Source organism: Saxophila tyrrhenica (genome assembly GCF_035928015.1).
Source record: "Saxophila tyrrhenica strain CCFEE 5935 chromosome Unknown scaffold_2, whole genome shotgun sequence".
Classification (NCBI taxonomy): domain Eukaryota; kingdom Fungi; phylum Ascomycota; class Dothideomycetes; order Mycosphaerellales; family Extremaceae; genus Saxophila; species Saxophila tyrrhenica.
Genome location: NW_027041734.1, coordinates 204,475 through 223,180, shown reverse-complemented (window position 1 = coordinate 223,180; position 18,706 = coordinate 204,475). Strand labels below are relative to the sequence as shown.

At 56.4% G+C, this 18,706-nt stretch overlaps 4 protein-coding genes across 4 annotated transcripts; 2 read left to right on the top strand and 2 right to left on the bottom strand.

Moving 5' to 3' along the window:
* Positions 1-65: 65 nt before the first annotated feature.
* On the bottom strand, positions 66-6,431 carry MLP1 (the record flags this gene model as incomplete). Its single annotated transcript, XM_064798395.1, has 1 exon — positions 66-6,431. The coding sequence occupies one exon, from the start codon at positions 6,429-6,431 to the stop codon at positions 66-68; it is 6,366 nt and encodes a 2,121-aa protein (XP_064662722.1).
* A 752-nt stretch (positions 6,432-7,183) lies between these two features.
* On the top strand, positions 7,184-10,694 carry SAS3 (Histone acetyltransferase; the record flags this gene model as incomplete). Its single annotated transcript, XM_064798394.1, has 4 exons — positions 7,184-7,548; positions 7,600-7,679; positions 7,915-7,962; positions 8,044-10,694. The coding sequence occupies 4 exons, from the start codon at positions 7,184-7,186 to the stop codon at positions 10,692-10,694; spliced, it is 3,144 nt and encodes a 1,047-aa protein (XP_064662721.1).
* A 4,362-nt stretch (positions 10,695-15,056) lies between these two features.
* Positions 15,057-15,909, bottom strand: LTR77_001131 (uncharacterized protein; the record flags this gene model as incomplete). Its single annotated transcript, XM_064798393.1, has 2 exons — positions 15,057-15,685; positions 15,891-15,909. The coding sequence occupies 2 exons, from the start codon at positions 15,907-15,909 to the stop codon at positions 15,057-15,059; spliced, it is 648 nt and encodes a 215-aa protein (XP_064662720.1).
* A 733-nt stretch (positions 15,910-16,642) lies between these two features.
* Positions 16,643-17,212, top strand: LTR77_001130 (uncharacterized protein; the record flags this gene model as incomplete). Its single annotated transcript, XM_064798392.1, has 1 exon — positions 16,643-17,212. One exon carries the CDS (start codon positions 16,643-16,645, stop codon positions 17,210-17,212), a length of 570 nt encoding a protein of 189 aa, XP_064662719.1.
* Between the last annotated feature and the right edge of the window lie 1,494 nt (positions 17,213-18,706).

Genomic DNA, 18,706 nt, shown 5'->3' with positions numbered 1-18,706 from the left:
CATCCTTCCTCAGCAATTAAAAACAATGCCTCATAAAGGTAAGCTCACCAGTAGCGCCACCCGTGCTACGAGCCCGAAGATCCACCGCCGCGCATCCTCTTCCCACCATCCCCTCCGTCTCCGCCATCATGTGGCCTCTTTTGCCCTGCGTTCGCTGCTCCACCCCTAGGCAAGACACTACCACGTCCGGCGCCGCCGCGTGGCACGCCGGATCCTCGTGTGGTGGGGATACCTGATTGTGGGGCTCCGCGACCAGCGCCTGGCTGGGAGGTTGCTGCGCCTTGGATTTGCAGACCCGTTCCACCGCCGCCACGCGATGGGGCGCGAGGGATGCCGCCACTGCCGCCGCGAGCACCGCTGAGAGCACCGCGCAGGGCAGCTGGCCCGGTGCCGACGTTGGGTGTGAAAGACTGAGCGTTCGGATTCGAGCCAGGCTGAGCCGACATGCTCATCCTACGGGCTGGCTGGCTCAACGCACCACCTGCATGGCTAGGCTGACCGAAGGTGCTCGCTGTCGAAGGCTGGCCGAAAGATGAAGGTGTCGACGTCGTAGCAGGTCCAGTTCCGAATCTCTTCTGCCGTTCAATAATCTTCTGCTCCTCCGTCTGCTCCTGCGCTGGCGCGGTCGCAGCGGCTGGCGAAGCGACCTGGTTCTGCGGCGTGGGCGCCTGCGTGGTCGGCGAAGGTGGCACGACGGGCTTCTGTGCCGGTGATGCAGTCGTTGGAGCCGCCGCGGGCTTAGGTGCAGGCTTGGCTTTGTCCGCGACATCCCACACCTCTTTAACGCCCTTGTCTGGCGTCTCGGCCACAGCCTTCTTGACAGCCTGGATCTTCGCCTGAGCCATACCGAGCTGACTGATCTGCACTTTTGACTTCTTCACTTCCTGCTCGGCAGTGGTGAGCTTCTTCTTGAGCTCAGCGATTTCCTCCTCAGCATCCGCAATCTTTTTTTTCAGCTCATCAACTTCCTCGCCGCCAGTGTTAGTAGCAGTAGTAGCGCCTCGCTCCTCCTGAAGTTTCGCAATCTCCTCCTCCTTCTCCGTAACCGCAGCCTTGAGCCTCTCAGTCTCGCTCGCCACACGCTTGTTGATGTTGGAGTTGAAAATGCCCTTGACCCGCTGGTTCGTCTTCATGAGTTGCAAGACCTGCTCTTCCGTCGGCAACTCCTCCGCCGCGGCAGCGGTAGCGGTGTCTGGCTTAGCATCAGATCCCTCACCCTCCGCCTTCGCGAGAGCAGCACCACCCTCCTTCTTCAACCTCTCGACCTCAGCTTGATGGTCAGCCTCCAGCTTCTGAACCGCCGCTTCATGCTCATCACGCAGCTTCTGCAGCTCTTCCGAATGTGTCTGGACCATCTCCGCCCGCACTTCTTCGCGGATCTTCTCCTTGCCCTCCTTCAGCTGTTTCGAGAGGTTGGTCTTCATGCTTTCGACGCGGCGGTCGCGCTCCTCTTCGAGCTGCTTCTTCGCCAGCTCATGCTGCTGCTCTAGTTCTGTGCGCAGCTGCGCAACCTGCTCGGCGACTTGGTCGGCGACGCTCTTTTCGCCTTCGGCTGGCTGAGCATCTGTGGTAGTAGAAGGGGCGGTGTTGCTCGCGTTTGTCCGAAGAGCCTCGACTTCTTGTTGTGCCGTTGCGAGGTCCTGTCGAAGCTTATCAAGCGTCTCGGTGTCCTGGTTGATTTCGCCCTCTTCACCTTGGAGAGCATTGTCCAGCTGCTCTTGAAGCGTCGAGACCTGCGTCTCCAACTCAGTCACCTTAGTCTTGAGCGTCTGGACTTCGCTGTTGAGAGCGTCCGCGCGGTTGGTCTGCTCGGTCGCATTCGCCTCTGCCTGGGTAGCCCGTGCTTCTAGCGCCTGTTGATCGCCTTGGGCAGTCGGAACATCACCACCCTGTGAGCCAGCTGCCTTGCTCTCCGCCTCCTGCAACTTCGTCCTCGCCTCCTCCAACTCCTGCTTCACCCCCTCGATCTCCTCAGCTATCTTCGCCTTCTCACCATTCGCAGTCTCAGTAGCCGTCTCGGCATCCTTGATCCTGGCGTTCTGCTTCCGATTCTGCTCTTTGGCCTGAACTTTGAACTTCTCAAGCGTCTCCCGCAACGCCTTCGACTTCTCCTCCACAGCCTCCGAGACCTTCGCCTCCACCCCTTCAGCCTGCTCGCGAAGTGGCGCCTGCTCGGTCTCTAATCGCTCTTTCTCAGCTTCTAGAGTGGCGAGCTTTTGCTTCAGATCCTCCAGCTCGGCAGGGTCGACGCGGTCGTACTTGGAGATGATGTTCTGCGTCCGCTCGCGCCAGTGGTCGCGATCGTCTTGGAGAAGCTTGCGCTCGCCCTCCTTGCTCTCGAGTTCGCCTTCCAACTCGCCGACACGGCCTTTGAGTGGGTCGAGCTCGGCAACAAGACGCTCAACTTCCTTGCTCTTCTCGTCGAGCTTCTCGCGGGCCTGGCGAGCCTCGTTGCGGAGTGTGGTTGAGCTCTCGCGGAAGAGGTTGAGCTCGTTAATCGTCTGCATGAGTTTGGTCGTGCTGCCTTCGTTAGCAGTCTTCTCGGAAGACTGGCGGCGCTCTTCCGCGAGCTTCTGTCGTGCGTCTTCGAGCTGCGTGTTGGCGTAGTCGAGCTGTTGCTGTAGTCTCTTCGACTCCTGCATCGAGAGCTCATACTGCACGTCAACGATCTCCTTCTCGCGGCGCAAGTACTTGACGACTTCCTGCATGCTTCCGTCACCAGAAGGCGTAGCAGCACGCTCCTCGCCATCGCCACCTTGTGCTGCACGCCCAGATCGGAGTGCAGCAAGCTCCGACGAGAATGAGTCCATCTGCTGGTGCAGTAGACGATTCTGCTCATCGACATCCAGGCGCCTCCGCTTAGCCTCAGCAAGCTCACCTTCGAATTGCTCGCGCTGCTCAGCCCAGCTCTCCTCTCCACGCTCCAGACTGGCCTTCGCAGCCTCGGCTTCAGCCCTGATACCAGCGACTTCCGTGCGCAGAGCGTTGTGCTCGTCGCGCACGATCTTGAGGTTCTTCGCAGCCTCCGCATGTTTGACGAGTTCATCGTCGTAGGACTGCTGCGCTTGCTGTGCAATCTCCGCTTGCGCTTTAAGGTCCTCCTGGTAGAGCTTCTTCTCCTCCCCATGGCGCTCGGCATCGTTGGTGAGTCGAGAGATCTCAGCCTCGAAGTTCGACTTCTGCTCATTGAGCACGCGATCAGAATCCTCCGACTTGGACCTGAGTTCGGACAACTCGTTGTTCGTCGTGCTCAGCTCCGTCATCAGATCGTCAACGCGCTGCTGCAATTGCGTAGCACGCTCGTCCTTCTCGGCGATTTGGCGATCCATTTCCTCCTTGAACTGCTCGCTCGTCTCGTTGAAGCTTGCCAATTCCTCCTCTGTTGCCTGGGAAATTGTCTTGTACTGCTCGGCTTGTTGCTTCGCAGCTTCGAGCTCATTCTTGACCAGCTCAAGATCACGGCGCAGATCGGAGACCTCAAGGGCAAGGCGCTGCTCAGCCGAGAGCTCCTCGTCATCCTCCTGCTGTCCATTCTGCTGTGGTTCAGTGCGAGGTGTCGGACGAGGCTGAAGCGCTGCAGCTCTCTCTTCTGCAGAGCGAAGCTCGATCTTCATCTCATCCACGCGAGTCTGGAGCTGATCTCTTGTCGTTTTGGTGGCGACAAGCTCTTCTCGCACATTACCCAGCGACTTGACGAGGTCGTCGATGCGAGTGCGAGACTGGCCATCCTGGTACTCGCGCCTCAGCGTCGCCTGCCGGGCATCCTCGACTTCCTGGTCAAGCTTCTTCTTCGCCTCGCTGAGCTCGCTCTCCAGGCTCTCCACACGACCCTGCAGTCGCCGTCTAGACTCGGAGTCAGAAAGCTCACGCTCGTTCTGAAGATTCTGTAGGTCGGTGACAAGCTTATTCAGCCTGCTTCGCTCGTCCATCAGACTCTTGTTGTCCTCCGTCAAGCGAGCTTCAATGCGCTTCCACAACTCCTTCTCCGCCTTCACATTTGCGTTCTCGTTACGCAACGACTCTGACATTGAGCGTGCCTCGACAAGCTCCTCTGCCACCTGCTGTGTCCGGAGATCCTGCTTGGCGGCATTCTCAGCCATCTGCTGCGATCGCTTCTGAAGCTCTTGACCCTCGCCACGTAAGCTGTTGTAATTCGCTTGTAGCATCTGCAACCGCTCGTCGGCAAGCGTCTTCTGCGACTTCCAGTGCGCCAGCTCAGCATGCAGATTACTCTTTTCACGGCCAAGAGCGTCGACCTGATCCTTGAGCATCTTGCGGTCTTCCGAAGACTCGTTCCGGTACTGGTCGAAGAAAGTCTGCTGCTCCTTCAGAATCTTATTGAGATCTTCAGCATCCCGTGATCGTGGTGTTTGCGGGACACCGTCAGCAACGTTGCGCTGGGGTGTGGCAGGCGATATGCTTTGGCCGAACGCTGACTGGAGATCGGTACCAGGTGGTACATCGCCGCGTCGTTGTAGCATTCGCCGGAACATATCGCGCTCCTTAACGTAACTGTCAATCTGGGTCGAAGTCGCCTGGATTTCGTCCTTGTACCTCGCAATCTGCTGTCTGAGCTCCTCGATCTCCAGCACGTTTGCTTGCGATTCGGCGTCCTTCTTGCGAGCTTCTTCACCTTCCATCTTCTCCCCAAACTCCCGCAACATCTGGCGCATCTGCTGGTTCTTCTCCTGCAGTTGCTTGACGTCCCGGAAGATGACCAGTTTCTGAGAAATGATCTGGTTGGTGAACGACTCGTTCTCTGCTTGAAAGTCGTCCATCTCGCCCCTTGCCATAAGCTCCATGCGATATCTCTCATCCGCGGACATGCCATCCAAGCCCTGCTCTCGGCATTGAACCTCCACCGTCAAAATCTTGACTTGCGCAGAGAGATCGCGGAGCTGCTGGCGCAGAATCTCGCCTTCACGTAGCCTGGCCTCCGCTTCGCTCTGGTATCGCTCGGCCTCCTTCGCGGCGTTATCGCGGTTGCCGTGTGCCTCCTCGAGTAGCTGCGAGAAGTCCAAAACCTGTTGCTCGAGTTCATCGTGCGATTTCCGCATCTCGATGTACTCCGGAGCGCGATTTTCCAGCTCGGTGACCATGTCATCGACAGCGGTGGAAAGCTTCTGTGTCCGGCGACGCTCCGCTTCAAGCTCCTGCTGAAGCTCGTTGTATTTGGTCCAGTACTCGGTGTTGGAGAAAGGCATCTTGTTGCCAAACTTGCGAGCGGATGTTGACAGGGCGAACGGTGACCCAACACGACCAGGTGTTGCAGGGTCGCCTGAACCATTCCTCATCGGAGTACCCGGCCTTGATGCTCGCGGTTGCTGCTCCAGCCGTTGCACTTGTAGTTCGAGATCAGCAAGCTTGGTTTCGGCTTGCTCTTTGTCATTCCTCTCAGTCTCAATGTCAGCCTGCAGCCTACCGATCTCCTCGGCTGCCTCCTCCTTGATCCTATCAACCTGGCCTTGGACCTCCTGCAAACGAGCCCGGTGTGTGGCGGCATTCTGAGCCTGGAGCTCTCCCAGTCTCTTGCTGCCATCAAGTTCTGCTTTCCATCCTTGCTCCTTCCGGGCGGCCTCCTCCTCCAGAGCAGCGATCCTCGCGAAAGCCTCGTCTGCCTTGCCCTGCACCTCGTCCAGTCTCTGCCGCAACGTCGTCTCCGAGCGCTTGAGGGTGTCCACGGTCGCCGTGCTATCCTCCAGCTCACGCTGCAAATTCGCTACGAGTGCATTGCGCTCCTTGCGGTACTGCGCCTGGCTTTCGTTGTTTTTCTGGAGTTCACCTGCGTAATACTCACTGTTCTTCTTGATCAAATCGATTTCCTGCTGCAAAGACTGCTCTTTGAACTTCTGTGATGATGCGGCGTTTTCGAGGGACTGGCTGCGCTCCTCGAGTTGAGAGATCTCACGGCGGAGGGCAAGCAGCTTGCCATGCTGCTCCCCAAGCTCGGTGGCCACGCGGTCCTTCTCGGTCGATTTGCTCTCCACTAATGCCAATGCATCGCGATTTGAAGCCTCGAGCGTCTCAATCCTTTGTCTCAGCGTTTGGGTCTCCGCCGTTGAGCCGGATGAAGACGAGCGGAGTTGCTCGAGCTCACTTGACAGCGTCTCACGTGCGCTTTCAGCTTCGTTGAGCTTGGTCCGAAGCTCCTCAACTTCCTTCGCGTGCTTCGTCACCTGAGCCTTCTGCGCCTTGAGCTTCGTCTCGGCGGTCCGCGAGGTGTTCTCTAGCTCGACATCGGCCTTCAGTTTATCCGCTTTGAGGGCGTCATTCTCCTTGCCCTTGTCGGTGAGTGACAGCAGAAAGTCGTGTATGAGTTCTGTAGTCGGGGCATCAATCAATGTCTGTAGATCGGCCTCGGGGATGTCGTAGGTATTGGAGAGATACGCCACGTCCAAGGCCTCAGAATGGGCCGTTGCGCGGGTGCGCATTGTGTCTGGAATGATAGCGAGCGTTTAGACCATATCTGCGACCTGTTTGCCCGTGGGTGAAAGGATTGCGGTGGTGCGGATGTTGCAAGATGAAGTGAAGAGGCGTGGCTGTTGTATTGACGAAGCGTTCACATGAAGCGAAACGCGAAAGTTGACCGTGACAAAAGAAACAGCAAGCGGGAAGTGCCACGACTTTTCCGCATTTGGCTGTAGGTCGCGACTGCCTGTCCAAGCGGGACCCCGAGCAGCGCAGGAGAGGGCAAGAGCGACGTCCACACCACCCCAACGACATCTCCATCGCCCACACGATCACGAAGACCGAGTCGCATCATCACTCGGACTTCACACGCTCGTCCTGAGCCCGTGAAATCATCTGCGCGACGACCAGACCGCAAACCCCGAGCCTTGCTTAGTCACCACCACCGCGCAACGCAACCTCGAACAACACCACCACGGCGTTGAGAGGGCTACCTACGACCTGAACCGTACCGAGAAGCACATATACACGTGTCAGAAGACGAACATCACGCGACCACCTTCGTCTTGGCAGCTCGACACCTACATACGACCAGGAGGGGAAGCTTGGAGGAATGCTCAGAGCTGCGAGCATCTGAAGCAAAGCAGTTGGAAGCAGGAGTATATCACAGAAGCCGGTCGCAGACAAGCTGGCTACACTGGTCCTCAACCGCTCCGCACCCACGCCAACTCGGCTGCGAGGGCGTGGCGTGCACTACCGAGCGGCGAGCCGGGACATGGAGGTGGACGATGATGAAAGAGATGCTGAGGTTGCAGAAGAGCTGGACGGGGAGGACGCAGCAGGGGAAGAAGATGCCGAGGGAGAGGTAGTGGAGGAGGACGTTGGCTCCGAGGCTGATGCAGAGGGTGAGGACGATGATGAAGAGGCCGGGGGTGAGATTGTGGGTGCCGTGAAGACGCGTTCCGCACGATCGAAGGGCAAGCAAAGAGCGGAAGAGACCGAGGAGTCGGAAGCAGTACCGGAAGATGAGGGTGATGATTCGGACGATGATAGCTCCAAGCCAGAAGAAGAGGACTGGGAGGCTGTTGACGAGGCTGTAGAGGATGAAGAGGTCGGGAATGCTACGGCCAGCCGCTGCGTGTAAGTCTGCATCCACGTCGTGTTCCAAACACCACTGACCAAACGATACAGATTCTGCGGCCAGGACGAAGAGCACGATCCGGGCGACGAATTCGAGGAATACCTCGCCTGTGCAGTTTGTGGTGATAATGGTAAGTCCTTCCAGCCCGAGTTCTTTCGATTTAACGTGTGTTATCTCTTCAACGCGGAGGTGGCATGTGGGGCAAGGATTGCACGAAGAAGTCCGAAGTCCTGTTCGTTGCAGTGTCTTCAGGTTGGTGCAGTCGAGCAATCCAGACATTGGGTAAAAGAGAAAGAATCACAAGCGAAAGACAGAAGCAATGTAGATCGATTTCCAGGGTCCAAGGCTGACTTTGGTACCTGCAGCACATCGGCATTGTGCCAGAGAAGCAGAGACGCTAGCTTCGGATGAAGGTACGTTCGTGGCGCAACATCGGCTGTCCGAGCCGCCAAGAAGCTCTCTTCACAGAAAGTCCTGTACTAACAACAAGACAGATGCAGCGGAATGGCGTTGTACAGAATGCATCGACAATGGCTTGGAGGCAGACTTCAAAAATGTCCCGGAGATGCTGTCGACTCACAGACGCTCTTCTGCTCCCAGAATGGCACGAGACCTCCTGCCATCTGCTAGAGGCGGCATCAAACCAGACTCGCATTCTGTCTTCAACACTCTCATACTGGACGAGGATCCCATGGATGGCTCTCGCTCGCTTAGAAAGCGGAAAGCTACTTCGGAAGATGTCGACGAGCCACCACGACCGCCGGTCGTCCGCAAGCGGCGGAGAGCAAGCGCAGAGGACGAAGAGGACGAGCTTGCTACTGTCGAGACGCCTGCTGCTAATGGCATGGACGTGGACGGCGCAGATGATGATGCTGCGACACCAAAGTCACGCTCAGGTCGACCTCAACGGAACATGAAACGCAAGAAAGGCGCAACCATCATCTCGCGTGACGACAGTGAAACGAAGAGTATTGTTGTCTCGATACCAATCACTGTCGCGCAATGGGATCAGATCGAGCGAGAGGTACTGAAGAAGCAGCGTCGCCGTGAGCGGGATCGACAACGTCGTGCTCGCAACAGTCGGAGAACGGTCACGGTCGAGCCTGAGGAAATGCTACCGCAGCAGATACCAGCGGTGCAAACATCGATGTACACCAATCCCTTCTACGCGTTCCCGGACAGAGAGACCGACGAAAACAAGGGCAAGCCATATGGTGGCATCCTCACTGACGCCGAAGCCGACACGCAACGAACGTACCCAGCAGAGAACGACCGTGAAGCATTCTCCACTGCTCGCACAGATGCAGAGCGCCGATGGAAGGAGAAGCTGGCGGCAAGCGAAGAGACACCAGCGCGCTCCAAAGCGTCTGGTCAACCAAGTAAGATCAAATGCATCAACTTCGGCCAGTACGAAATCGATACGTGGCATGCTGCACCCTATCCGGAAGAGTATAGCCGCAACAAGCACCTCTACATCTGCGAGTTCTGCTTGAAGTACATGAGCTCCGACTACGTCGCGTGGCGGCATAAACTCAAGTGCCCGGCTAAGCATCCGCCTGGCGATGAGATATACCGCAGCAAGATGACCAACCCGGAGACTGGTGCCGAGACGACGCTGTCGTTCTTCGAAGTCGACGGTCGGCGCAACCCGCTGTATTGTCAGAACCTCTGCTTGCTTGCGAAGCTGTTCCTCGGATCGAAAACGCTCTACTACGATGTGGAACCGTTTCTCTTCTACATCATGACTGAGAACGATGATTTTGGCTGCCACTTTGTCGGCTACTTCTCCAAAGAGAAGCGTGGATGTGGCCCACCTCCGCCTATGAATCCCCACACTTCATTCGACGAGAGTCAAGAAGCGCAAGCGAAGAGTGGTGCTGACGCTGAGACGGAGCAGAACAGCTTGGACGCTGTGCTCGCCAATCCCGGCAACAACGTCTCGTGCATTCTTGTTCTGCCCGTTCACATGCGGCGAGGATTCGGGAGAGTACTGATTGAGTTCTCATATCTCCTGACCAAGGTGGAGGGTAGGACCGGGTCACCTGAGAAGCCGTTATCAGACATGGGTCTGGTGTCGTACCGCTCGTACTGGCGGACGGTACTATGTCGACTACTCCTGCGGTACAAGGGAGACGAGGAGAACGGCGAACGGAAGAGCGAGCACCGCATCTCCATCGCCCAAATCGCAAAAGAGACGGGCATGACTCCAGACGACATCATCTCGACTCTCGAAGCCCTGCGCTTTCTCGTCAAGGATCCCATCACCCGAAGCTACGCCTTCCGCCTCGACTACGACTACATGCGCGAGTATGTCGAGAAGCACGAGAGGAAAGCCACCGTCACACTCGATGAAGATCGCCTCGTCTGGACACCGTACGTCATGGGCCGACCGACCAATCTCTTCACCATCGGCGAAGAAGCCACCCAACCCCTCCAAACCGTCGCGCCTCGCGAAGAAGCGAACGCACAACAACTCCCCGCCGAACCCGAAGAAGGCGTCCAACAATCCCTCAAAGCGCAAAACGCCTCCGCCTTCGCCCACCAACCCACCGAACCCGAAGACGCCCCCGCGCACGAATCCACCGAACCACCCGACGACCAGCCCCCTCTAACCAACGGCGTCCGCAAAAAGACCCCACAACCCCTGGCGCTCACGCCACAACCGTCGTTCACCTCCCATCCACCACCAAACTCCACCTCTTCCACCCGCCACACCTCCCCGCGCAAACAAACCCCCAACCCCACCACCCGCGAAGCCAGCCCCTCTTTCTCCCTGGACTCAGCATCGCAACCCACATCCGCCGGTCCCATCCCACCAACGCGCTTCGAAGTCTTCCCGCCCGTGCCGGGCATGGGAACCGGGATGAAGCGTCGCCCTGGCCGTCCAAGTCGCAGAGGCAGGGGCAGTTATAGCGGCACGCCGGCTCGACGGGCGAACGCGAGGAGGACTACGACTGCGACTGCGGGGTTGGGAGCGAGGAGGGCGAGGAGTATGTTGGGCGAGAGCGCGGTTAGTGTTAATGAGATTGAGGATGGGGAGGAGGCTGTTGTTGATGCTGGGGCAGAGGAAGAGGGGGCCGGAGAAGGGGGGGCGGATGCGGAGGGCGAGGAGGAGGAGGAGGAGGAGGAGATTAAGTATGAGTGATTTGATGTGATACCCCGAGATTGGGAGGTTGGTTTCTGTCAGTGGAAAGCGGAAGTTGACTGTATATTGTACTCGCAGCGTGTGGCAGGATGACTGTGTACTGTAGCCTGTACTACCAGTTGTGGCATTGGCGGAAGCCCGGCTCGCCGCTGACGATTAATCTTCAGAATGGACACCGCTTGTGAAGTTGGTTCTAAAATGTCAAATGTTCCGTAATAACGGACATTACCAAATATCACTCCATTCGACGTCTACAGTAAGTGCCTGACTGCTTCCACTCGAATAAGGCGCACGACACCAATGACAATGTCCCGCCCACAACGGCGAACGCCCTGGGCTCCCAAATTCTGCGTTCAATAAGGAGTATGTACCACCTCAACGAGCCCAGCATCCGTTCTCAGTGTTTCTCAACATTCACTCGCCCACTGTGCTGGCGGTCCCAATCTCAGTGCGTCGAACCCTCCAACATCCGCCGAAGTCATGAGAGTCCTAGTCCCGCACCGGTCTTAGCAATGTAGGTCCTTCCACAGGTCTTCTTGTCGCTGTCTTGCAATGGTTGTCTCTGTACCAAAGACCCAAGGTGTAGATCCCGTGGTCCGTACAGATCATCTCGGCATGTAGCGTTCGACCTCAGAAACGGCTGATGCGGCCAATGGTGTGTGCGCCCTGAATATTGCTCAGAAGTGGTAGCCGGCGCGGGCATCTAGCTGGACCTTGGGTGTTGAACTGAAGTGGTCGGGATCAAAACCGCTTAGGGTTTTGGGTATGGTGTTGTTCTAGAGAGTGCGCGCTTTGAAGGAGGTCGTTCTCCGAGCGCAACCAATCGTCGATACCATGTCTCCTCTGCGAAGCCTGCCAACAGGAGGGCGGTTCCATCAGGAGCCTGGCTCGTCCGCATCCGATGATGATAGAATACGTTCTCTTCAATAAGGAAGGAGCGCGTATTTGGTTTGGTTTGCTTTGCCTTGCCTAGTCCTCGCTCACTGGCACGTTACCATCCCAGGTGATGCATGAAGGTGATAGCGGCAGGCGAAGGATGGCAAAAGAAGCGCGCCCTCCAACAATCCAGCTGGCGCTTCAACCTCATCCAGAAGAGCTCGCGGCTCGCGAAGATCCAGTGCCAGCAGAGTCGTCCTTATCAGATGTCGAAGGGGCCGTTTTCTTATTCAAATAGCTGGTTGACGCCTTGCAATCGCCGCATTTCTCGTCGAGTCGGTATTCGATCGCAGTGATGTTTGCGGGACAGCGTTTGTGTGTCTCCTGATATCTTGTACCTGTTGGGCATTGTTAGCTGGTGTTGATAATGTTTTGTCTTCAGGTTGTGGCTACTGACACCATGATCGAACGATGAACCGTTGATGACCGCAGGTGTATTCGACTTGTGTATAGTCGCACATGGTTGTGATCGTGGAGTCTCTTGAGGGTTGTATAGGTGTCTTGTTGGAAAGCAACCGCAAGTTACAGCGGATATGCTATTGAACTCCTGCTATTTGCTTTGAGGGTCAGATATTACTCAGGCTCGACTGATAGAGTGACGTACCAGTGTGCTCTGCAGTCCACCCAACGGACAATCAGTGACAAGAGTACTCTTCCTCCCAGGTGAAGCTTCAAGCCCAGCAACAGCATTGCTCGCAGGTCTCATCGAGCTGTTCCATGGTCACTAATCCACCGCATCTGCCGAGAACTCCTCAAGACCGGTCTTGAGCGCACAACTCTGCATGAAGAGGAGTACCTTTGGCCGTTCGGCTTTGCAAAGAGCCCATGTTGGTGTGGGGCCAGGGGTGTGGTCATCTTTCCATGCCTGCTTGCTTCTAGCCCGCGTGACGGCCACTATGCTCACCAATGAGCCGCAAGGAAAGGTTCCGGGGCCTTCGATTCGTTCGCAAAGCATGACTTTGTCAGGAAAGAGGCGAGTCGGCTCAAGATAGTTCGAGTATGGTGATATCTCGAAGGTGGTAGAGGGAAGGAAAATGCTATTGAGATCTCCTACCAACTCGATGACAACGGGAAGGACAACTCCGTTCACCGCAAGCACTGACACCGTCCGTTCACTCTGATCCCAGAGAAGCAGGTTGGTCCAGTGGAAGTTGTTCCGGATCGTCCCCCAGGCTGACCGACAACCGCCTCGTTCGGCACGTACCCGGCAACTGGCCCACGCCTGCTCCGTTCCAGCGGGGCGGAGACGGGCGGACTGTCCCAGCGTAAGGGTTGAGTTGTATCAAGCGAATCACAGCAGCAGAGAGGTGCCAGTGAGGCGTTCCGGGCCATGCGTGCCTACTTAGCTCGAGACCTTGGTGAAGCCATTCGCGGCATCCGTCATGGCGGGTCAGCCAACAACGTGGTCGTTCGTTGGTCGATATTGCGTTATACGAAAGAGAGCTGGAGTATGTGGTCTTCCGATACCTACAGTACAGCCGCTTCCAGAGCACGACGATCAAGATCTTTGCTCTGGGACTGGAAGAACGCCTGTTCGAGAAAGCGACATGTTCATGGTACAGGACTGGCATCTGGCCCGTGCTAAGCTCGGATCACTCTCGCAGATGGGGAGAGCGGTGAGGAGGAAATCAACTCGGGCATCATACCTTCAATCAACCTACATTCGTCCTGTCTTCACGGAAGAGCGATTGCAACCGCTCTGGACGATGACAGCTATGGGATTTACAGCGGTCGAGTGCCGCACTTCTTAAACCTGTATTTCTGCCATCCTAATCTCATCAATTGCTGTGACAAGGATGGTTGGAAGCTCACGAATGCGGCTGTTCGGTTCCAGACTCGAAGCGACTTCCAACGTACGAAGCAAACGGGCAGCTCGGTAAGCTCGAATCAGGTCCACGACAATCAGGATGTTCGCAAGACGTGCACCAAGCTCCAGGTTGGCCATTCGTTCGCTTGGCACTCACCAACATGTTCTGCATGCGCTCGAGGTAGGGATTGAAACAGGAACCCTGACATGTCAACGTCGTATCACGCCTGGCTCAGCATGGGTAGCAAAGCGCCGTGCATTGTACCTAGGGATTGCTCGCAGCGGAGGTCGGCAGATGTGTAGACAAGCATGTGAAGAGGCCAGTCCAATCTGAGATTGACATGTCAGAGCTCGACAAGAGTACTTCTCGATGTACTCTGCGGTGCTGAGCTCGGTGTACCTGCATTAGGCCTTGCCTGTCACTCTGAAACCAGGAAAGATCCTCCATGGTCGCAATCCAGGTTGGAATGTGAAGAAGTAGGGCTGACGGCGATCATCACCCATCGGAAAGAAGAGGTGGGTTCATGGCTTGCAGGATGACCTCGTAAGTTGAGCCGTATCGCGAAGAGCACCTGTTACTGGTGGGCGACGTCGGAAGCATGCGCGCAAGAGAGCATATGAGAGGTCTGTTCCCACTCCTTTCATTTCGAGAACCGCCCCGTTGGGTCATTGGACGGGTCGTTGGATGGTCGAAATTGGATGAGCGACGGTCCTCAAGCAAGTGTGACGTCCCTGCTGGTGGATGGCCTTGGATGATCAAAAGAGCGGCGGGCACCAAATTGGCTGAACCATGGACTCAGCGTCTGCACTTCGCAACACGCGTACGAGACTGCACTGGGAGCTGTGACGTACCAGTGTCCTTGCGAGGATCATGAGGTAAGTCTGCTAGCAGCTGAGTCCTCTCCGGGACGCTTCAAGGCCTTGAAGCGTGAAGCCTATCAGTGGCTGAAGACGCGAGCTCGCAGCGCATACTTTTTCCAGAGCTCTCACGGTTTGTCCTTATCGACGCTGTCCCTTCGTCCGAGAAGATGTTGGGATGTCGATCCTCCATGGAGTGCATCGCAGCGGCGACCAGGATTGATATTGCGCACTTGTCAATCAAGTCCCATACGACTGGTACGTACATTACGGGTGGCCAACGCCAGCCGTACCCCGAAGAGGATGTCGCGATGTTCTTGGTGACGGAGGAAGTGTATCTGACACACGCAGAGAGCCGGGATGATCCTTGCGACGATTCAATGGCAGAAGCTGGAGGTGAGGTTGAATTTCGAGAGCTCCACTGCTTGATGAAGCTCTTGCAAATTAATTGCAACCTGGAACCACACATAGCATTGGTGGCAGCTCATCAGCTGATGTACCGCAATCCACACCCACATACCGACCGCATAATCGGCCAGATTAATTGCACAAACGCAAGACGGATATTGCCACATGGACAGAGGTTAGTACGCTTTTGCCAAAAGCAAAAGTTGATTGCAAGTCCTGTATGCCTTCATTCTATCTGTCTCCTCAAGAACCCTGTCTACATGTATCTGTCTTCCACACCCGCAGCGCCTTCGCTTCTCATCTAGCATAACACCCGTCCAACAAGCACCAACAGCAACTAACACCACACCCACTCACTTCGTCTCGAACGCAGCAATCCGGTTCTTCACCGCATCCTCATCCTCGCCACACTCTAGATCCTCCAGCAATCCCGTCCCAAGATCATAAATCACCCCGTGAATCTGCAAGCCACGCTCCTGCATAGCCTCAATCACCGTCGGTATCCTCCTAAGATTCCCCACGCCTTGCTGCACATTCAACTTCGCCATGTAATTGCTCTTGTCCTTGCCCTCGAGCTTCGCCAGCTCACCCGCGTGCTTCTCCCGCAGCATACGCATCGGCTGTAGCCACAGATCCAACACGCCGAGCTTGTTGTTGTTCAGCGTCGCGGCCACGCCGCCGCAGCTCGTGTGTCCGCACACGACCACGTGCTTGACTTTGATGTGGCGGACGGCGAACTCGACGACGCTCAGCAGGCTGAGGTCGGTCGGGTTGATGACGTTGGCGATGTTGCGATGGGTAAAGACGTCGCCGGGCTTGAGGCCGAGAATGGTGGTCTCGGGCTTGCGCGCATCAGAGCAGCCGAGCCAGAGGATTTGGGGTGCTTGTCCCTTTGCGAGGCTAGGGAAGAAGTCGGGGTCGTTTTTGGCGGTGTCGGCCGCCCAGCGCTGGTTGTACTCGAGGCATTGCTTGAAGGCGTCGTCTAGGGGGTGGTGTTAGTGATTGTACACCCATCGACGGCCTACTACGCACTTCTGTGGATTGATGATGTGCTAAAGCTGCGGAAGGCCCCCGATGTCCTCGTCGTGCGGACTGTCGCTTGGGCAATGCCCAATGCTCGCCGGCGCATCTCACGCAGAATATGTCGTTGGCGAGAGAAGGTAGTTCAAGAAAACAATCTCACCTACCTTCAGCCTGCCCAGCCATGTTGGATCCGTGCTTTGGTGTGTTGTAGCCTCAGGAGACTTGGGATGGAAGATGGTATAGCGACAACTTATCTTATATCGGGCAGAGATATCGCATCTCCTTATATATCTGCGCAATGCTTACGATGGTGTGCTTTTTCCCCGGCGGTCCAACCGTTGAGCAAGCTCTGAGATTCCACAGTGGGGTCCGACCGTTGGTGAACCCAAGTGCGACCGTTTGATATCAACCACACCTCTTCATTTTGCGTGACGACCGAGATAATCGAACGAAGACATGGTGATATTCCCACTGAACGATCTCAAGAGTCACACTCACGGCGAGATGTTGTCAATCAACAGGAAGTCCACCATCTTCGAGGACCGTCATCATCAGTTCTATTCTTGTCCCACAGATTCTGTGGCGGCTGATTGTCGACCAACCACCCAGCCAAGCTGATCAACCACCTACACCACGGAGTTCTAGTATGTATACTGTGCCTTGCTCAGAGTCTGCCAGCATGTCCACTTGACGAACAAGTGTCCGGAGAAAAAGATTTGCAGCCCCAGGGAACACTGGTCATCGCTTGCAACTCCCGCCATGACCTGAGCCGCCCACCGATGTAAGATGCCAGATCTTGAAACACCTGTGCTTATACCACCCAGATCCCAAGTTTCAGGCCTCCTGTACATAAGTCGCACGCCGAGGAAAACTCTGGGCGGTCCTCTACACACCTCACATCGACTGGCTGGCCACCATGACCATGCGCTCCCGCTTCCACACCCTCGTGGAGACCCGCGTACCGCAAGACATCGACGCCAAGGCCATCATCTCCGCCTTCCACGACCACAGCTTCATCATCACCATGCAGCCCATCGTTACACGCCACTCGGTGCGCGATCGCGACCCTGCTTCAGGAAAACTGACCTACGACGTCTGGGAGCACATCAGCCTGTTGCCGTTCGGCCTCTGGAAGCGGGAGATCCAGTTTACGGTCGCCTTCACGGATAAGAAGGACGGGACTGTGAGCGCGATCAACGCCCCGATGGGGTTTGATTCCGAGGCGACGTATACGATCAAGCCTGGCACGGATTGGGATGGGGAGGGCGGGGGGTGGGTGATTGAGGAGAGTATTGAGACGGAGTGTAATGTGCTGTTGAAGTGGTTCGTTGAGGGGACCATGGTGCCGGTGAGGAGGAAGATGCATGAGCAGATTTTGGAGCATGTGAGGGAGAGGGAGAGGAAGGAGAGGCAGGATGAGGCGCGGAGGAGTGAGGCGAGTAGGGCGAGTGGAGGGGTGGACCGGCCGGATGGCAATTACATCTGATCTGGCGCTACATGTCTTGTTGGCTGGAACGGCTTGGTGGATTTGCTGCGAAGCGTCACAGACGGAGTGGCGAGCAGACGACCTCGCCCGGAAGTGGGATTTTTGGCGGACCGTTGGTACGGACGACGAACGGGTTACTCTTCTTCTTTAGCCTGGCGTTCGGGAGTGAAGGCAGCATGTGGTAACGTCCTTGCGATGCTAGAGCTACGCTTTGCGGACATGGGCTGGATTGCTGGCTGAGAGCATATTCGCAGGACACAGAATCTGAATGATGAAGAAGGCTGACTGCTCACTTCCCGTTGTGAAGTCGTCTTTGCCTTGCCATATTCTGCTTCCTCGTACAAGCTGTGAGTCCCTGGCTGCTGGTTGAAGCCGTCTTGAAATCTCAGGCATTGAACAATGCAATAAGGTCGCATGACTGAGCAGGCGAGGCTGGCTCATTGACTCAATCCACCCAGACGCACAATGGATCTCTCAGTCACACTGCTTCATTTCTCAATTCGCTCCTTCCGGTCGTGTGCATCTCGGAAGCGTGCAAGTCGTCCTCGATCCCAGCACAAAACGTGACAGCAAGGTACAGCATTGCTGCCTTACCCACAGCAGATGCGACGGGAATGCACATACGGTTTGTCATTGCCATGTGGGCGTGGTGGGCGGTACGCTCACTGTTGCTTCGGGTGTTGCATGTCGTGCTCCTGTCTCACTTCCCGCATGACAATGGTCCATTGATTCGCTCTGGCTGGCTTGCGCTTTCGTAGGTGGCAGAATATACATGCACCTGTGATGAACGTCTCAATTGACAGCGGTGGACTCGCCACTGGCTGCCTGCGAGACGATGTCGTGGGATGTCTTGGATGTCTCTACAATTGCGGCACGACGTGCAGAAAAGCATCCCACCCACCTGCTCGCTTGCACGAAGCGATCGCGAAACTGACAGGTCGGCGATAAGCCGCAGCCACCGCGATCCTCTTCCAGGATACTTTGTCGTACAAGTGGCTGCCACATGGTCTGCCACGTGTATACGGAAGCGTTCACATCCGAGTCCTCTCACCAAGCGAATGTGCTTGCTGCACGCCACAAGCCTTCTAGGCCTCTTGCACGGAAGTCGTCGTCTCAGTGGCCAGCTTCAGAGCGCCACGCGAATGCATGTCGCAACGAGGCGAGCTCGGAGACCGGGCTTCAGCTCAGCTTTGACTGTTGGAGCGACGCCATGCTGCTGCAGAGCTGGTGGGATGACGAGCTGGCTGAAGGAGGGCAGCTCTGTTGCGTGACTTTGCGCTTCACGTCTCGACATTCAATATCACACGGCATAGAGTGCATACGTCCTGTGCGCCTTGTTTGAAATGAACTGGAAGCTTCCGCAACCGCTGCTGAGATGCAGGAGTAGGATCCTTGCGCGTCGCGTGGCAGCCGATGCTTAGTAGACATTCGGATCTCGTCTTACCGTTGAAATAGAAAGCCTAGCTGTAGGAATGTCGTTTAGAACGGCTACTG